At 40.4% G+C, this 20,985-nt stretch overlaps 1 protein-coding gene across 21 annotated transcripts in view; it reads right to left on the reverse strand.

Moving 5' to 3' along the window:
- The window catches only part of MAGI1 (membrane associated guanylate kinase, WW and PDZ domain containing 1), a 711,509-nt gene that overhangs the window by 108,681 nt on the left and 581,843 nt on the right, over window positions 1–20,985 (reverse strand). For 10 of the 21 annotated variants that reach the window (XM_078152122.1, XM_078152128.1, XM_078152123.1 and 7 more), the window contains exons 5-7: window positions 16,408–16,615; window positions 9,497–9,579; window positions 4,156–4,194 (exon numbers count right to left, since the gene is read on the reverse strand). In XM_078152122.1, coding sequence (XP_078008248.1) covers window positions 4,156–4,194; window positions 9,497–9,579; window positions 16,408–16,615 — 330 coding nt within the window. The remainder of the gene's footprint in view (window positions 1–4,155; window positions 4,195–9,496; window positions 9,580–16,407; window positions 16,616–20,985) is intronic. The other 11 variants (XM_020978990.2, XM_078152134.1, XM_020978995.2 and 8 more) reach the window with 2 other exon arrangements.

The raw sequence follows: 20,985 nt of genomic DNA on the forward strand, positions 1-20,985 counted from the left end.
GCCAGCTTTGACAACCCAGTTCAGAAACCACAATTCTATAATCAAATCATATGGATCAAAAAGGTAAGCCACCAGGGGAGAAAGCATTCTTAGAGGCATATTAGAAGCAGTTTAGTTGGGTAGTGATGGAGTCAGGAAAATGTGGATTCAAACCAAGTAGAAGTCCCTTAACCCAACTAGCCTCAGTTTCCTCATCTGTTAAATGGGATAATAATAGCACGTGCCTCATAGAGTTGTGGCGAGGATCAGTTGAAATGACTTCTGCAAAATGATTTGCACACTTTAAGGTACTATATAAATGTTAGATCTTTATTTTTGCATTTTGAAATTCATAGTCCATAAAGAGTACCTAGTGTGTGTTTTTTGAAAGCAAGATTTATGTATCATGGAAATGGGCTATATTGGATAATGGTGGAGGAGGTTCATGGGAATAACTATGTGTGTGTACTTTAAATACATATACATGAGCATACATTGTATATCCTATATATTCATATATGTATATACACACACACACACATTCATATATACATATACACACATTTTCTTTCTCTCTCCCTTCCTTCTTCCTTCCTTCCTTCCTTCTCTCTTTCTTTCTTTCTTTTTTCTTTCTTTCTTTCTTTCTTTCTTTCTTTCTTTCTCTCTCTCTCTCTCTCTTTCTCTCTCTCTCTCTCTTTCTCTCTCTCTCTCTTTCTTCCTTCCTTTCTTTCTTTCTTTCCTCCCTCCCTCCCTTTCTTCTTTCTTTCCTTCCTTCCTTCCTTCCTTCCTTCCTTCCTTCCTTCCTTCCTTCCTTCCTTCCTTCCTTCCTTCTTTCCTCCTTCCCTTTCTTTCTTTCTTTCTTTCTTTCTTTCTTTCTTTCTTTCTTTCTTTCTTTCTTTCTTTCTTTCTTTCTTTCTTTCTTTCTTTCTTTCTTTCTTTCCTTTCTTCCCTTCTTCCTTCCTTCCTTCCTTCCTTCCTTCCTTCCTTCCTTCCTTCCTTCCTTCTTCCTCCCTCCCTTCTTCCTTCCTTCCTTCCTCCCTCCCTCCCTTCCTTCTTCCTTCTTTCTTCCTTCCTTCCTCCCTCCCTTCCTCCCTTCCTTCCCTACTCCTTCCTTCTTCCTTCCTCTTTCCTTCCTTCCTTCCTCCCTCCCTTCCTTCCTCCTTCCTTCTTTCTTCCTTCCTTCCTCCCTCCCTCCCTTCCCCCCTTCCTTCCTCCTTCCCTTCCTCCCTCCCTTCCTTCCCTACTCCTTCCTTCTTCCTTCCTCTTTCCTTCCTTCCTTCCTCCCTCCCTCCCTCTGTTCCTTCCTTCTTTCTTCCTTCCTCCCTCCCTTCCTTCCTTCCTTTTTCTTAGTAGAGACAGGCAGCTAGGTGGCCCAGTGGAAAGAGCACTGACCCTGGAGTTAGGAAGACCCGAGCTCAGATCTAGCTTGAGACACTTAAGAGCTGTGTGACTCTGGGCAAGTCACTTAACCCTATTTACCTCAGTTTCCTCATCTGTAAAATGAGCTGAAGAAGGAAGTGGCAAACTCACTCAGGATCTTTGCCAAGAAAACTCCAAAAGAGGCCAAGAACAGTCGGACATAACTGAAAAATGACAAAACACCACCACCTGAATCATGCCTAGCCTACCTTATGGGTACACTCCTAGGATCACAGATTTAGAGATGGAAGGGATCTCTGCTGTTAATGAGTTCAATCCTCTCATTTTACAGATGAGGAAGTGAACCCGAGATGTTTAGTGACTTGTTCAAGGTCACACTGCTGCTTTGTCTGAGGCAGAATTTGAATCCAGGCCTTCCTGACTTTAACAGCCATTTACTATTCACTCTTTTATACTGCCTTTCTCCCACGTGTCCCTTTCAGGGAAGATCATAAAATGATATCAGCTACTTTGGATCTGGTGTGTCCACAACGGATTGCTGTTCAGCGGTTTCAGTTGTATCCAACTCTTCCTGACTGCATTTTGGTTTGTTTGTTTTTTGGCAAAGATACTGGAGAGGTTTACCATTTCTTTCTCCAGCTTATTTTACAGATGAGGAAACTGAGGCAAACAGGGTGAAGTGACTTGCCCAGGGTCCCACAGTAAGTGTCTGAGGCCAGATTTGAGCACATGAAGATGAGTCTTCTTGACTAAAGTCCTAGTGCACTATGGCGCCACCTAGCTGCCCCAGTATGTCCAGACGGCATTATATTAGGGTTATGGAAATAGAACCTTAATCTTTTTTTTTTCTCCATCATTTCCCCATCTTTATCATTCATCTTGCAATGGATAACACAATGACACTTGTAAAGTGATCCAGGGGAGACTTGGAGCTTTCCTTTCCCTCTTTACAAATTTGACCCTAACTATAGTGTCCCAGCTGCTTTCAGATCAATTAGGACTTCAGATCGATTTCAACAAAGCTGATCACTGTGCTCCCTGTTCACGATCGCCTTCAGATCATTTCTTTTCTGTTCAGGGACCAAGGGCTGTGGTTTGGGCTGTTTCAACAAACAATTCCTATAACCCATTATGCATGGGATCATTGTGCTGTCCCCTTTAATGGGCTTGGTCGTATATTGTTAGAATGAGCCAATTAGTTCTGGGGTAATTTCTCTCCAATTGCCTTAATATATAGGATTAGCCTCAGAGTCATTCCTCCCACACTGACCGCAAGAAGAGTTTCTTGAATGTCTTAAAAATAGAATGGTCAATAGCTTATTGACTGTTGCTGGCACATCAATCCACAACAGAATATAGCCGAGGCATTAAAGAAACCAGACACAAATGATATGTGTAGCACAACCCTGGCTAAAGAAGCTGTTGGACAAATGTGCGATTATTATGTCCCCAAAAAGAAAAAAAAAATTAGAATTAAATCAGAGTGGGGAAAGCTCCATATTATTTACTTACATATAATTTTAAGGTATTTTATATGCTAATCAAGCTATGGCTATCATTTCAAATAGTTCCATTAGAGGCAAGAATAATTAAAGGATCTTTTGAATCTAAGATGACTATTCTGGTCAGTTTTCAATTTTCTCTGGCCTCCTGCAAATACAATATTGACCAGTGAGTTTTCTCATCCAAGCCTTAGGTGGTGCACACTCAGAGGTTACATACTAATTTCAATGTTGTTTAAACTCAACATAATAAAAATGTTAATGTGCTACCAATTATCCCTTTTACCCCCCCCACAAAAAAAACCTGATAGTCCAACTGCATCTAAAAATCAGAATAAAATACTTTCGGATTATCTGTGAATCTAGTTGGTCCTAAGTAAGCTCTAAGAGTACATTTAAGGACTGACGAGCTACTTCAACACAGACTAACAAAGCTGCTTTCAGCTCTGAATTTGCAATCACAGCTAAGTCTAGCCAGGGAACACAGCTACAATGCAACAGAGTCACCACTACTTCTTGATGGCCACTTCCCAAAGTATAGGAAATCTAGCAATCCAGAATTTCTCTCTTTCCTTCTATTCAGTCATTCAAGAAGCATTTATTAGTCTGCTTCTTTTTCAGATAAGAAAATACAACCATCACCACCTTTTAAAAGATGAGGGCAGCCAGGCATGGTGGCATATGTCTGTAATCTCTGCTGCCAGGGAGGCTGAAGGTGGTAGATCTCTTGGGATTGTAAATTCTCAGCTGCAGGTGGCTATGAAGATTGAGTGTCCACCCTCAATTCAGCATTAATATGGCAGAGCCCCTAGGGGTAGGGGGCTGCCTGGTTACCTAAGGAGGGGCAAATCAGCCCAAGTTGGAAACAGGGCATGTCACAGCTCCCGTGCTGATTAATAGTGGGATTTGGACTAGGGGTAACTTCAGACTGGGAAAAAAAAATAAGGGTAAGGAAGAACAAGAAAAATCATTCTCTGGTTCCCAGAAAGTCAGAGCAGCCAGAATATAATCCCAGATCTCTCCTTGCCCTTTCTGGGCTCTTTCTCTCAGACTCAGTTTATTTTCCTTCTTAAGCCTCATCTACTAATCATTTCTGTAGAGAATCCATTCATTATAACTGAAGAATCAGCCGTATTTGGTTATCAAATTGACCTTTTGGTGATAAGTCCAAACAAAAATCATAATTGGAAAGGTGCAAACTAATGAAACAGAAGGATTAAGCAATTCACTAAAGACTTAAAAAAATATATAATCTAAGGCATGGAGCAAACAGAAGGATAGAAAAGAGATTTACCTAGTTCACTGTCCAATTCCTCGGTGTGTACCCCTTCTTCTCCAAAGGAAGAGCAGGAAATGAGATAGAAGAGAGGAAAAGAAAAATTCAGACACCAGCACCAAGAAAGAAAACACCCTTTAGAATAAAAATAGCAGCCCACACCCCGATTTTGTTATCTGGACCTTACCTGCGCTCGGCTCATCTCATTTCCACCCTTGGAACTCTTCAGACCCCAATCAATGCAAATCATGAAACGTCAAGTGCTTGTATTGGCAAAATAATTATAGGGATCGTTTCCTTGCATGTCAAAATAGGATATGATTGGTTGTAAAAGATGAGAAATGGCTTTGCAATTTCCACATTCTTAAGTGAGAGTCACTTATTACAGATCTCATTCCAAGTGAATAAAGCTGCCAGGCCTTTTAATATCTCACTCCTTTTAATTCTTCAATATTCTTCTAATCAGCTAAGCAATTACACTCACAATTAAGACATCACTTAACTTTTAAGGACTATCAGTGGTTGAAAATAAAAGGCGAGGTCAAATTGAGAGGGTATATTGTAGCTTGAACTCAAACACAATGCGTTCTTTAAAAAGTCATTCTACTCAATTAGGATACCTCAAGGAAACACAAAAATCTTCATGCACATTGTCCTGGATATACCCCAGGTTCCACATATTTACTGAAGTGTGGGTCAAAGTACTTGCATATCAGAGTGTTCTTTAAAAAAAAATTCCAGCTGCCCAAAACAGGTCTAGGTTTCTTCTCTTCCTGATAATCAGTATTACAATTTCATCTTTTGAAATCAATTGGGATTCTGGCATCTCCTCTACTTAGCTGTGCATTTCTAAGCCTTGTTTCTCCAAATACAGGGCAAGGATGGATCAGGTACTTAATCTGTACCCATCACATCATTTGGCACAGTTCTAGGCACATAGTAGACACGAGAGACAAGTTTTTTAAACAGAATCGAAAAGCTTAACCAAATGATTAATAACTGCAAACCAAAGTCCTGATTGTGGGGATCAGCTCTGTCCTAAACATGTCACCTAGATGTGTGTCTCTGAGTAATGGTTGAGAAAGGAACACAGTCCAAATGGGTTAGGTGCCTAGAATGAAACTCAAGTCACAGAGGAAAGACAAGCAGACTAGAACAGCTCCTTGTATCTTGGACATTGGGTTTTAAGAGTAGGTCTTGCTACACCTTTCAGATAATAGAGTACACTCACAGAATCACTGCATGACAACAAGATATGAGATAATAGGTAGAAGATCCATTGTAACCAATAGTACAATGTTAGTTTACGTACACACTGCATTCACATCATGATATCAGAAGCACACTAGGAAGCTATACAAATGGCAAACAGCACCCAGTGGTGAATATGTGTTACTGGGCGCTGGTCAGGGGTCAGTCTGACAGTGGTACACGTGTGCATATATGTATATTTATATGCTAGCTCTTAAAAGCGTTTGCACAAAGATACATATACACAAACATATATCCATATATGTATAGGTATATATAAATATATGTATGTTATGTGTGAGTGTGTGTGTGCATATATATGCATATATATATATATACACACATACATACATACATATATATATATATATAGAGAGAGAGAGAGAGAGAGAGAGTATTTATTCAGATTTGCTTTTCATTTCACTTAGTCAATAAGCATTTATTAAGCACCTACTATATGCCAGGCACTATGCTAAGTGCTAGGGATACAAAAAAAAAGGCAAAAAACAGTTCCTGTCTTCAAGGAGCACATAGTCTAAATGCCATAATGACGAATTCTTATTCAACCTACCTACACCTAACAAACTGCACTTGAGGTGAAAATATATTCATCACAAGATAAATGGCAAAAAGGGAACAATGTCATGTAGTGGAAAGAACTCTTTGACCAGCTGGGTGACCTTAAGGAAGTCACAGTATCACTGGACCAATGTTTCATCTCAGAAACAAGGATTTGGACCTGTTGGTATCCACGGACCCTTTATCATACTTTATCTGTCTATGGAGTTAGTAAACAAACAGAAATATAATGAGCACACCAAGGGTCTTAGAAGCATGGATTTGTAGTTGGAAGTCACCTTTAAGACCACTGAGTCCAACCTTCTTATTTTATGAGTAAGGAAACTGAGTCACAGTGAAACAGAGTGGCTTGCAGGTAGTCAGTATTAGAGGTGGAATTTGACCCCAGACCTTTGACTCCAAAGCCACTGACCTTCCCAATGTACCACACTCCCTCTTCAAGTGGAAACCCATAACTATTGCTACTGTTCAACTCAACCAAACTTATCTGGAAACCTGTCATATGGCATCTTGTTAGCTGGAAATCTTTAACATTTTCATGCATCTCAATATAGCATTAATCAGTGCTCACAATGATAACCATGAGCCATTGCAGGGGCTGCATGTATGATTAGAATTCTCAGCTATGAGAAATGAATAAGTCAGAGTAGCTTCAGTATACTTTCATAGCTGAATGGATTTTATTGCCTTCCATGTTCTAAAAAATTGGTACTCTGTCTATATAGCATATTTATTTACTTTACTATTTCAATGAACTGTGATTTCACTGGTAGGGGTATTGTATTCTCTCCACTGCTGCAGGTCACAACCCCTCTATGATTAAGTAGACTGTTTTTCAAAACTGTCACAGTTGAGAAGCCCATCACTGCACAGTCAAGCAGAGTGAGTGTCTCTGAACTTGAACCTGGTCCTTGGACAACAGACATGGAGTCCATCCTGGGGACCCAATCTAAAACCTTTGCAACTTGGAAGGACACTGGGGTTTACCCACCACTGGTATTTTCTTTGAAACCCTAGAATTACTTCCACACACAATGAAACACTGGAGTAGGACTTCAGGGGTGAAGGTGGAGGAGAGCTGACACAAAAACTCCAATTGCACTTAGACTTTTGGGATATCTTGAATAAGAAAATATGCACGCTATATAATATTTACGAAGAGCCAGGACACCCCATTCCACCAAAGAGCAAACACCTCTTTTCCTGACATCTCGTAATCATAGAGAAAGCCAAGAAAACAATCAAAATACAACATGGCCCTAGGTCACAGCACTGACTCACTGGGCTTTTTATTCTAACAAAAAGTTGCTGAGGTCATGTGGTACAGGGAAAGATTGTTGAATTTGGAGTCAAAAGGTGCTGGTTCAAATCCAGGTCCAGGTACCCCTTTTAGCTTAGGTAAATCAGGTTACCCCTTGGATCTCAGTTCTGAAATCCTGAAAATGAAGGAGATATATGAAATGATCTCAAAGGTCCCTTCCAGCTCAAATCCCTAATGTTTTGAAATGCCCTTCATGGGGGCTCTCGCATATCTTGTAAATAATGAATTCATGTCCAGCACCCCATTTCATCTTCTTCTATTTGTCTTTACTAGTCTACCTTAGTCTATAAGTTCTAAGAGGGCAATGGCTGGGGTATTTTATGCAGTGCCAAGGATAGGGAACACCATGTGTCAGAGTGGATAAATGGTCCGCCTTAGAATCTGAAAGATGTGGATTCAGGTCCTGCCTGGAGCAATACCAGGTTTTAACTAGGAAGGAATCACTTCCTATGAGAAGCCTTTCCTAATCCCATTTAATTCTAATGCCCTCCCTCCACTAGTTATCTCCAGTCTATCCTGTCTACAGCTTGTCTGAACAAGGTTGTTTGCATGCTATCTCCCTCTTTTAGTCTGTGAGCTCCTTGAGAACGAGTGGCATCTTTTCCTTTTTTGTATCCCCGGCTGTTAGCACAGTACCTGGAACATAGTAGGTGGTTCCTGATTATTGAGTTTACCCCCCTTTACTCCACTTTCTCTTCATATATATATTTAATCTTCTCTCTCATTGCAATTCCATGATGTTGAAATTACAGATAAGTGGTCAATCTGCCTTGGTGCATGGAGTTTCCACCCTGGGAGTTCTCTATGTTGATGATGGGAAGATATACTTCTGGTAAAGTCAGGAATCATCGCATATGAATTTACATACCACACAAACGCATCGCTGCCTTTTAATGTTTACCAAGACCCGAGGACAATATAAGAAGATTACTGCAGAAAGTTCTACTATCCCTTAGTGCAATGTGTTTTGGGTAATTATACCACTGATTCGTAAGCTCAAATCCGACACAGGGTAGCCACCAGCCAACACATCAGCCTTTTAACTGCTTTGTGTTGAAAAGAGAACAATGTGATGTGGAAAATAGACTTCAGCGTGCCAAAAACAAACAGATCACTCTGTCTTACTAAGGATTTCCTTTCAAAGAAACTCAAGCCATAACATTTCTAAGCACACATTTTCATTAGGAACTTCTTGAGCCAATAAGCCATTTTCAGTTTTTAATTGGAAACAACTCAACTGCTTCCTTGAAAGACTGCATTGCTCACATACCTGAGACTTTCTTTCAGTTGATATAAAGACACCAAAACTTGTCAAGGCCTTTCTTTAGTCCTAATGAGGTTATTCTGTTGGGAAAATCCGACTTTTTAGAGAAAACTGATTTCTAAATTTCCCTAAGTCTTTGGATCATCGATTTGGAGCTAAAAAAAAAATCTTCAAGACCATCTAGTCTTATCTTTTCCTTTTACAGATGATGAAATCCAGGGCCAGAGAGGTCACTTGATAGCCATAGAGTTGGTATGGGTATCAAGTTCAGCTAACTGGAAATACAACACTTTTTCAACTGTTTTCCCGAAGCAGAAGAGGGTACTATTCAAAGTTAGAAAGATCTGGATTTCAATCCTGGCTCTGACACTAACAAGAAAGCAGACCCTTTGGAAGTCAATAAACTGCTGGTTACATTAGGCAAATTTCTTTAACTTATCTAAGTCAGAGGACTTGCAAGTTGGATTGGCGATGGAAGTTACCATACCAGGAATTTCTCTCACCCACAAAATCACAGATTCGTCAAATATTTGTGTATCCCTGGAGATGACTATGCAGACAAGTTATACGATGGTGCTAGGCCATGGGTGTAGAGAGGCAATGGTCAATTCAAGTACTCAGTGGGACCTATGGATTCTGGGTGAAGTCATAAAAGCTCAATAGAGTTTGGCCTAATCATCCACACAGCAAAAACTAAGTGGAGGAAGACAGATTATCGAGTTTATGAAATACAACTCGATGGATACCCTATAGCTTTAGAACTCATCAATCATGATTCTGCAAAACTTTCTTTATGAATGCACTTATAGATCGTGCTCACAGCGTTTTTTTTATAAGAAATTACGCCCATAACACACATGCATGTTGCTTGCTACACTCTTTCACAAACATTTCCAAATCTCAGTCACTAAGGCCAAACGTAATGTCCCCTCATCACCCCTTACCATCATCTTCACATTCTTCCAGAGGCTTCTGTTGTTTGCTCAGGCACCGAGGGTCTAGCCAAGATGTTGTTTTTGTGTTGTGGCTGAAAAGCAGAGAGGGAGACAGGGAACTTGTTAATAAACTGATGTCAAATTTGCAAGGAAAGAAAACATCTAGCTTTTCCTGCTTCCATTTTGTGCCCAAGTCTAGTAACAATCAATCAACGAATTAACAAGAATTTATTAAGTGCTTGCCATGTTCCAGACACTGTTCTAAGAGCTGAGGACATACACAAGCGGCTTCAAAGAGCCCACATTCTAAATGGGAGAGACAAACACAGACAGCCTGGATGGCCCAGCCCAAAGTGCCGGATACTGTGCGCCATAAAGGGATGGGGATAGGGTCAGATGAAGTCAACCCAAAAAAAAACTGCAATAAATTTAGTCTAAAACGCCAATCACATCAGCAACCACAGCAAAAAGAGAAGTGAACACAATGAGAATTATTCAACTCTTTCCTGCCCTGGTGGGGTGAGGGGGAAGGAAGAGAGGGATTGGCTGTGGTATTTGCTATCGTAAAAGTCTTTCAAAAACCCACAAGGCAAGGTTTCCATCTTAAGGAGATAAAGGGTCTGTAATGAAAAGCAGTCTGACATAAGCAATGGATAAAATGGTGGCCAAGAGTCAGGAAGACCTATTCCGTCATATACTGTCTGTATGACTCTAGGTGAGTCACTTAACCTCTCACTGCCCTAGACAACATTCTAAGACATTATGTTGATGAAAAACTACAGATATGCATTGGTAGGAGAAACTCCTCATTGGGGAGGATGAAATCACTGGTCTAGTTAAAAAATTTAAAAAAGTATTAAGAACATAGTAGGAACATATAACAGATTATTTCACATCAACATGGGTATTAATGCCATTGGCATTTTTTTTTCTTAAAAGGAATGTAGTAGAAAGACAACTGTACTTTGCAGGATAAACCCTAAGTTCTACTAGAACAATAATGTAAAAGGGGCATGACCATGGTCAGGTCCTGTCTACTCTATTCCTCAGTTTCCTCAGCTATCCATGTTCTATGTCACTAGAACCACAGATTCAGAACTGGAAGGGCCTCAGAGGCAACAAGATGGTGCAGTAAATAGAGGGCTGTACCTGGAGTGAGGAAGATCTGAGTTCCAATCTGCCCCAGACACTAGTTTTGTGACCCTGGGTTAGTCACTTAACCTCTCTCTCTGTCTCAGTTTCCTCATCTATAAAATGGGGATAATTACAGCACCTACCTCCTAGGGTTGTCATGAGGATCAAATGAGATAATATTTGTAAAGTACTTTTGCAAACATTAAAGTGCTACCGAAATGCTAGCTACTTATTACTACTGTTTATTGTTATTATCATCCCTCCTCATTTAACAGATGGGGAGAATGAGGCCAAAGAGGTATTACAGGGCAGAGCATATATGTGAATCCTAGTTTTCCAGCAATAATAATGATAATATAGCTTGCATTTATATAATGCTTGAAGGTTTGCAAAACTGCTTTAGAAATATATCATTTGATCCTCACAAAAACTTGGGAGGTAGGTGCTATTATCCCCATTTTACAGAAGTGGAAACAGAGGCAAATGGCTGTTAAGTGACTTGCCCAGGGTCACACAGCTAAGTCACTGCAGCCAGAATTGAACTCAGGTCTTCCTGACTCCAGGCCCAGCACTCTATCTCCTGGACCACCTACTTGACTCTAGACCCCCCACTACTTACTTCCCTTGGGACATGCAGTAGAGTAAAAGACAAGAGGCAGACAAGAAAAAAAAAAGACAAGAAAGTAGAATGAAAAGACAAGAGCCCATTTAGTTGTCAATCAGGTGAAAGTGGAAAGATTTCCCATCATTCAACCACATGCAGATATTTACTGGATACTGAATACATGCTTTCACAAACATTATCGCCCCAGGGCCCTGTCAACCCTGGGAGGCAGGTATTAGCTCAAAAGGTTTTTGTGAAGATCAAAAGAGAAAATACAGGTGAAAACCCTATGAACAAGATTTATAGTTTCAACCTTTTCTATATTACTATCAGCATATCAGATTTCAATACTACATTGAGTTCAGAGAGGGGAGCTCCTTCCATGCATGCAGATTGGGGCCTTCTTTGCCATTCACAGGCACAGAGAATTGCTCTGAGCACCAAGGTTTGGTGACTGGCCTAGGATCGTGCAGTCAGTATACATGTAAGAGATGGAACTTGCCCTTGGGTCCCCCACTTAGGGGACAGCATCCTCTCCAAAGGAACAAATACTATTACTATTTCTTCCTACCTCTAACTCACCCATGGGCTTAGTCTGAATATCAATTTCATCTTTGCAGAACCATCAGAATGAGATTCCTTTTAGCTGGGATAAGTGGAAGCTTTTACTATTTGCAGTCTGGGGGTGTATGTGTGTGTGTGTGTGTGTGCGTGTGTGTGTGTGTTTAGGACCTCCTGACTTAAAACCAGGAGGTTGCAGTTTGAATGAAAGGTCTGGTATTTCCCTCATTATACTGCATAGCAATTCTCTTGCAGAATGAATAAAAGCACTTTAATTCATTCTTGTACTTCAAAGCCCCTAATGTCTTTCATTAATCTCAGACTTCTAGATTGTACTTTAGAAACATTGCAGGCAATACAAAATTACCTTAATAAAAGGAGCTTAGTTCAAAAAGTTTGGGGAATTTAAACCCTCCTGGCCAATTGCTTTCAGAGGGGTGCCATCCAGCTGGATGATTTTCACAGGGGCTTGATTCAGTCAAGGTTCAAGTGCATTAGAAAAATCTCTCAGAAACATATCGGATATGTTGGGATCATAATAAGTGTTTCAGCTTTCTTGCTTGCCAGCTAGGATTACATTAGCAGTGCAGATGAAGTCTAGTGTGGTTGAAAAAGAGCTACATGAAGTCCATAGATAACACCTTCAGTCCCAGTTGGCATCCTGCTAGCTGTTTGACCATGGGCAAGTAACTTTTCTGAGCCTTACTTTTTTTTATCCATAAAATGGGTATAGTAATAATTATAGTATTTATCTCAAAGGGTCAGGGGGAGAAAAGTGCTTTATCAACTTCGAAGTTCTATATAAAAGTGATTAATATGAAATCACAGTAGATCATAGCTTTGGAGGCAGAAGGGCCCTCTGAAAGCATCAAGTCCCATTGTTTTATTTTAGAGATGAGAAAACTAGGGTCCACTGGGGCTAAGTAATTTGCCCATATAGTAAGTGACAAGCGAGTTATAAATGTCATTGTGTGAGGGAGCAGCCAATATTCAATTTAATCAAAAAAACATTCATTAAATAACCTACTATATGCAGAGAGAACTGTGTTAGGCACTTGGGCAAAGGCGATGAAGATGATGAGGTCCCTGTCCTCATGGATTTGAAAATGATTTCTTAAAAGTCAACATGAATATCATACTGATGATAGCATCAGATTTAAGGATAATAATAATAATAATAATAATAATAAATAATAATAATAACAATAATAATAATAATAATAATAATAATAATGATAGCACTCTCATAGTGCTTTAAGGCTTGCAAAGCACTTCACAAATATCCTATTTAACCTCAAAACCACCATCTCCAGATGAAGAAACAGTGGCAGATAGAAGTTAAATGACTTGCCCAGGGTCACTTGGCTAGTAAGAGTCTGAAGCTCCATTTGAACGCAGCCTCCCTGACTCCAGAACACGGTCCACTCATTGCACTACCCCAGGGGCCACCTATTTTTAGCTACAGAAAGGAGAGCTGTTCTTCAGCTTTTCTGTGCCACAGCTCCTTTTGGCAGTCTGGAGAAGCCCTTCTCAGAAGGGTGTATTTTTTTTTTAAATAACTGAAGAAAATGCTGAGTTTTAATTAGAGGTTAGGGAAAAGATGCAAGCTTTCTTCCATCCAAGTTCACACCCTCCACCCCTTACCACCCCAGCCTTGAATTCTATCTGTGGATCTGAGGTTAAAAACCTGTGCCCTCGAGGTCACCTCATCCAATCCGCCCTGTTTTATGGTTAAGGAATCTATAATCCAGAGGGGTTAGGGATAGAAAATCAGTGGAACAGCCAAGGTTTGAATCTAAGCCTTTGGACACCAAATACAATGCACTTTCTGCCACACTTTGATCAATCAAGCAATGAACACTTTCTCATGGCTCTTCTGACATCAAATATAATTGACCTTTCAAAAGTGGACGGGAGGAAGGGAGGAAGAGAGAAAGGGAAAAAAAGAGAGAGAAAGAGAGAGAGAGAGAAAGAGGGAAAGAAAAAGAAAGAAAGAAAGAGAAAGAAAGAAAGAAAAAGAAAGAAAGAAAGAAAGAAAGAAAGAAAGAAAGAAAGGAAGAAAGAAAGAAAGGAAGAAAGAAAGAAAGAAAGAAAAAAGGAAGAAAGAAAGAAAGAAAGAAAGAAAGAAAGAAAGAAAGAAAGAAAGAAAGAAAGAAAGAAAGAAAAGGAAGAAAGAAAGAAAAGGAAGAAAGAAAGGAAGAAAGGATACTCCTTGGACTGAGATTTACCAAAGACATAATTTTGGACCCAAACTGAGGTACTAGAACAATGATCCCTGTTTCAGAATGAAGGATACCGTGAAGTAAAACCAAAAAACTCTTATTACTCAGAAATTTAATTTAAAACTAAATAGCAAGGCTCAGATACTGTAATGTCTAACCAAGGTGGTACCTTCTACTCAGCAGCAGTAACAGCAGTCAACTGCTTTGTACAAGTCTCTATGACACATGAAGTCATCCAAGCAACGGCAGAAGCCAAAGGCCACCTCTGCTTATGACTGGTGAGCCAAGCACTTCCAATGTGCTAAAGTTTCTAGTTTAGTATTAGCTCCCCCCAACTCCCAGCAGTAAAGTATTCCTAACCAAAATATCCCTCTTTTCAATACCACCTAAGCAACTATGATCAAGAATTTTATCAAGAAGAGTTTTCTATATTAGGAAAACTCTCATGACACTGGTCCTGTTTTGTGTGTTTTTCCCCCTCCGAATGTCACTCTATTTAATGCAGCAAACATTCATGGGACATCTGTTCTGCACAATGCACTGTCCTACGCACTTGGGGAGATGTAGCAGCAAGTCAAGCCCTATGATTTCAGTACGAGCTGATGCAGATCTAACAGACACGATCCATTTATAACTTATGAAGAGGTGCCAGAAGCTCCAACAGCTTAAGAGATTTGCCTACAGTCACATAACTAACCAAGTGTAAGAGGCACTCTTTGAGCTCAGGTTTCCCAGACTCCAAGTCCAGTGGTCAAAGAGGACCACATCATCTCTACTGCAGGAGACAACCAACATTGAAGGCACAGCCGCTGATGCTGGAGAGCTCCAACAGGCCTTGCAGAAGCCATCCCAAGTTAACAGGGAATGCTTAGGCTTTGAATGCATGGGTCTTCTTCAATCACTGGGTGCTTTTTTTTTTTTAAATCTAGACCTATGAGTTCATTAGCGTAGCCAATTCTCAGTTTGGAAATGTCCCCAATAACTCAGATCAACAACTCTGCTTTAACTTGTACCTTAGAGAGTTGCCTGGGGACAGCGAGAGGTCAAATGAATTGCCCAGGGATACACAACCAATACATGTCATAGGCAGGGCTTGAACTTAGGTCCTCCTAGTTCTGTGACCTGGCCTCTACCCACTAAGCCACTCAGTCTCTTCAGGACTTTTTTTTAACATTCTTTTAGTTAACCAATTTATTTACTTTTTAGTTTTCAACATTCACTTTTATAAAATTTTGAGTTCTAAATTCCCCCCCTTCCCAAGCCAGCATGCAATCTGATATAGGCTATACATGCACAATCATATTAAACTTATTTCCACATTAGTCATGTTGTGAAAGAAGAAAATCGGAACAAAAGGTAAAAACCACAAGAAAGAAAAAACAAAACAAAAGAAGAGAAAATAGTATGCTTCGATCAGCATTCAGACTCCATGGCTCTTTCTCTGAAGGACTTTTATAATCTTCATTAAAAACCAGTAATGAGTATTCACAACTTATCTCTCCCACAGGCAGCTAGGTGGCGCAGTGGATAGAATGCCTGGTCTTAACTTCCTGTGTTCGAATCTGGCCTTAGATGCTTACTAGCTGCATGACCCTGGGCAAGTCACTTCATTCTGTTTGCCTCAGTTTCCTCATCTGTAAAATGAGCTGGAGAAGGAAATGGTAAATCATTCCAGCATCTTTGCCAAGAAAACCTCATGAAAAGTTGGACATGACTGAAAAAAATGACTAAACAATAACAGATATGACTCCTATCCAAGTCCGTATGACACATTTGGATGGAAGATGGAAGGGTCAAAGATCTGGAGGTATAAACAAACTCAGAAGCTGATCCAACTCCTTCATTTTACAGATGAGGAAACTAAGGCCCACGGGGTTGTTAAGCACCATGCTCAAGGTCACACAGGGACTGTTGGGGTGGGGGTGGATTTGAACATGGGTTAGCGCTCCTTCCTATGTACTGTTCTGCTTCCAGTGGATAAAGAAAAAGAACCACACCAACATTCCTTTCCCTCTGCTCCTTGGGGGGACTTCTCACAGGCGGCTGCAGGTGCCACTACTCTAAGGCCTAAATTAAGTTTCCTACAAAGGGCTTGCTGATTCCCAAAGTGCTTAGTCATCAGTTTTCCACTTGAGGCCCTCTTTCTTTTGGGAAACGATTAACCTCATTCTCTCACAGTCTCTTCAGACTTAATGAAAGGATCAGAATGAATACTCTGTTCATTCTTTGGGTGAACTGCAAAACTTCCCGAAAACCTCTTAAAAAAGGCATAAATTTCTATCTGGTCATCCCACGCTATATACTCAGCAGTCAGTCAATCAGTTAGTTCAGACTTGGCTTCCATCTGCAGCCTCAGAAGACGCACATACATAGAGAGAAGAAACAGGAGTATACTTTACTCTATAAAATAGACTTCTCCATTTTCGGTATAGGCCATCTCCCAGTTTTCAGGTAGAGGACCTAAGTTTTCCTCTGCACAAAGAGGTAGGTATTGAGGGAGCTTCTGAGATGGTTCCGTGATGGGAACAGTGGTGATGCTATTATTGACAGGTGGCAAGGTTGTCTCTCTTGTACTATGGGGATTGTTCTCCTCTTGTTCTCCAGAATCTGTGCAAAGACAGAAAAAGAAACAGGATAAGAGAAACTGCATTTGCAATCGCAGAAGCCCAATGGTGGAAGGGTCCTCAGAGACCGTGGAGCCCAACCCTTATTTTTTGCAATCTACTCGACAAGTGGCCTTCTCAGCCATTGTGTAAAGCCTTCCATTGAAGGAGGGCTTGCATTCCTAAGGCAGCCCATCATTCAGGCCCTCAATGAGGCAGTTAATTAACCTATGATATAAGAGAGTTTTCCTTCTCATCAAGTCTAAATCTGTCTCTTTGACTTCTACCAATTGTACTCTAGGGCCAAATAGAATGAGTGAATTGAAGACAGTTATCATATCTTCACTTTTCTAAGCTAAGCATTCCCAGTCCTTTCAACCAACATTCATGTCATGAACTCAAGAGGTCTTTCACCATCCCGGTTACCTTCCTCTGGATGCTCTCCAAGACTTAATGATGTTCTTCCCAAAATGAGGTGCCTAGAACCAAACACTTCACTCCAGATGTGCTCTGACCAAAACTGACTCCTATCACCTATATAGTTATAACCGTCATGCCTCCCTTAATGGCCGATGGAATCCTAGCTTCACATTGGACATGTTCTACAAATGAAAATAAAACCATTCTGGTTTCATACCTTAAAACAGTTCGGGGCACTTAAAGCTTCATAAAAGCTTATTGACTGCCTGACTAACTTAGATTTTATTTGGCAGAAGGCATCAAAATGATCCGTCAGATCGGCTCCTTCAAAAGGGAAGATACTGGAAAATATATTCAGCTCTGATATCTCTCTCAAAACTTGGTTAGTTAAAAGGAAAAGAAGGATCACTTTCATAACTGAAATTCCAAAGATTCTGAAGCAAAATATCCCAGCAAAACATGACCTCCAGCTGCTTCGGGCCTCCACATGCTCCAGCTTTCTAAGTCAGAAGATTTTTTTGGAAGAAAAAAGTTGCTTTTGAAAACAGGATGAAAAGAAAGGGAAAGAAAGCACTAGCGTAATGCCCTCACTAGCCACTGTTTGTATTAGCTCATTTAAATATTTTTAGTAGATATTGGCCAGAAGGAAAGACTATCTTATGAATTCTGATGGCCAATACAAACAAGAGAAAAATATGCAGACGGCATTTCAATGAGTTAACTTCAAAGCTTCCTTTCGAAGGACAGAAGGAAGCCTATATCACCAGTTACTTCTTCAGAAGGCAGATGACTACATGCTGTGCTTTAAAAACCAAAAACCCACTAATTTTAGAGCAAAAAAGGACCTGGGTTCCAATCCTAGCTCTTCTATTTTATTACCTCTGTGACCCTCAGGAAATTATTTGACCATGCTGGCCCATCATTCCTTTATCCATAAAATGAAGCTGCTGCACTAGGTGGTTTCTAGGACCCCCTTTTCCTTTGAAATTCTATGACCTAATCATGCCAGAAACGTTGGGACTTATTTTGTAATACCGTACTCTGAGCCAACAGGTCTTTTTGCCTTCTTGTTTGGGTGAGCCTCCATGATTCCCAAAGAGGCAAATGTAGACTTGAGGCAAGGAAAGACTTCTTGCCCATCAGAGCTCTCTAAGATTTGGAGAGGTGGCCTCCCAAAGGAGTGGTTGCTCCTCAAAGAGGTCTTTAAGCAGAAGCTGATTTATCATTTGTCTGGTATATTGTACCGGGCATTCTTGTGCAGGCAGCAGTTGGATCAGGTGACCAGTTCTGTGATGTTGGAATAATGCCAAATTCAGCTCAATTTATTCAAATCAAGTATTGATTGGATCTCTTATACCCAGAAGAGGGAGCACGGTATGATAAACAGGGAGATGTCCTCAGAATCCCAAACACCTGGCTTCAAGTCTTGCCTCCAAAACACTGACTGAATGACCTAGGGCAAGTCACTTGATCTGTTAGGGCCCCTAGCCAACCTTCTCAGATGACAACTCTTTAAAAAAAAATTCTGAACTTAAGAAATAAAACAAAAGCTTTCGATAAAGCTTATGAAACTGGTTTCTGTTAAATACATGTGAAAATATAGGCATAAATGGATTTTTCCTTAAATTGATAAAAATCATTTACCTAAAACCATCAGCAAGTATTATTTGTAATGGGGACAAGCTACAAGCCTTCCCACTAAGGTCAGTTGTGAAATAAGAATGCCCACTGTCACCAACCTCATTCAGTATTGTATTGGAAATCCTAGCAATAGCAATCAGAGAAGAAAAAAGAAGCAGTAGGAATGAGAATGGGAAATGAAGTAATAAGACATCTCTTTTTGGAGGCAATGTGATATACTCGGAAAATCCCAGAGATGACAACTTGAAGAGAAAGTCTTGATCTGTTTTTGGTAGAGGAAGGGAAAGCACAGGTACAGAAAAAAAAAAGGCATGGGGGGGGTGGGGGTGGGGAACCAAATTATTGTGCTGTGTATATGAAGACAAAATTAACTCCTGCCCTCAAGACTTACATTTATCTACAACGATTAGTTTATTATAAGACAATGGATAGTATTATGGCCCCTAAGATCCACTTGGTTCCTTGAAATGTTAGGTAGTTTATTGGAGAGCAAAAGTTGGGAATTCAATCAGAATTGCTCTGAGCTCCCAATTAGGAAAATTCCTAAAAGTTAGTAAAGTTTGGGCCCTCTAGTCTCTTTGTGGGTGACGTCAAAATCCAAGTTCCTGCAAAGGTCTGAGTATTATATTTCAGCATAAATGAATAGACCCATACCTGGAGAGTAAGTTGGGGAAAGAGCAGACCTTTTCTCAAGACTTGGGATCAGCTTTGGTCTTCTCAAAAATGACAATGGGGCCAACACTCTCTTCATTTACTTTTCTTTTCTCATTCTTTTTTTTTTGGCTAGGCAATGGGGTTAAGTGACTTGCCCAGGGTCACACAGCTAGTAAGTGTCAAGTGTCTGAGGTTAGATTTGAACTCAGGTCCTCCTGACTCCAGGGCTGGTGCTCTATCTAGTTACCTAGCTAGGTGTGCCACCTAGCTATCTCATACTCTCCTTTTCTGCTGCAGCTGGGTCTTATCTTCTCCCATCCTTTCCCTGGTTGCATCAGGGCAGCTGATTCCTGGCTTAGCTCAGTAAGACCCTAATCCTTCTGGTCTATCTATTCAAACACTTAAAATTGGCTATCTGGTTCTCAGATTGTTTCTTTCCTTTTATACAAATTCTTCTGGGCATGACCAACTCTCTCAAAAGAAAGGAGGTTTACTGGCTCTATTAAGTCAGTGTGGATGGAGTGTGTCATTTAATAAGTACTGTTATCTAACAAAGGTAATTACTTTTAAACAGGTGGGATAATGAATAGATCCCTACCCTCTAAACTACCAGTGCGCATATAATGTTATTTTACATATTCTCCTGGCATCATAATAGATTCTGATGAAAACAAATGTCAGCATCCTGAGAATAATAGTAATAGCCCATATTTTGTTGCTGTTGTTGTTGTTGTTGATTTTGTCTGACTCTTTGTGACCCTATTTGGGGTTTTCTTGGCAAAGTGGCTTGCCATTTCCTTCTCCAGCTCATTTTACAGATGAGGAAACTCAGGCAAACAGGGTTAAGTGACTTGCCCAGGGTCACATAGCTAGTAAGTATCTGAGGTCAGATTTGAACTCAGGAAGAGGAGTCTTCCTGACTCCAAGACTGGTGCTCTGCACTTGAGCCACCTAATTGCTCTGAGCCCATATTTATAGAGTACTTTAAAAGGTTTATGATGTGCTTTATATCTCTCACCTCATTTGAACCTCATCACAACCCCATGAGATAAGTGCTATTATTATTCCAACTTTACATGAGAAGGCTCAGAAACTCTAAGTGACTTTCCCAGGGTCACACAGCTGATAAGTACTTGAGACAGGACTTCAGTCTCAGACTTACTGCCAAATCCAGTGCACTAGCCATTATTCAATGTCATGATTCAATCAATCAACCAATAAACATTTATTAAGCACTTTTGTGCCAAGCAGTACATGAATTTAAAAAAAATTAAAGACCGTTATTATCTATTTCTCCTCTTCTCCCTCCACCCTAATCCTAGGTAACCTTAGGGTAGGGATAAGGAATGGAGCAGTCATTTGACTGGTGTTGGGAACTCTCTGGTGAGAAAACTATCCCTACCCCATGGAGGTCAGCACCTTCTCTGCAACTTCCAGTCTTGGAGAGGTCAAATGTCTTGTCTGGGTTACAGAGCCAGTATGCATCAAAGTCAGGGCTCAAATCCAAGCTTCGTAGCATCAAGGTCAACTCTCTACCGAACATGTGCCACACGCTGACTCCAATTTGCACTTTCTGCTACAAATGACTGATTTTCTGAAAGATGACCAAGGATCAGTAAAAAAAAAAGGGCCCTTCCATCCTTCACCAGTGCGTATCAC

The sequence above is a fragment of the Phascolarctos cinereus genome, unplaced genomic scaffold, assembly GCF_003287225.1.
Source record: "Phascolarctos cinereus isolate Bilbo 61053 unplaced genomic scaffold, phaCin_HiC Scaffold_4;HRSCAF=312, whole genome shotgun sequence".
Taxonomy (NCBI): Eukaryota; Metazoa; Chordata; class Mammalia; order Diprotodontia; family Phascolarctidae; genus Phascolarctos; species Phascolarctos cinereus.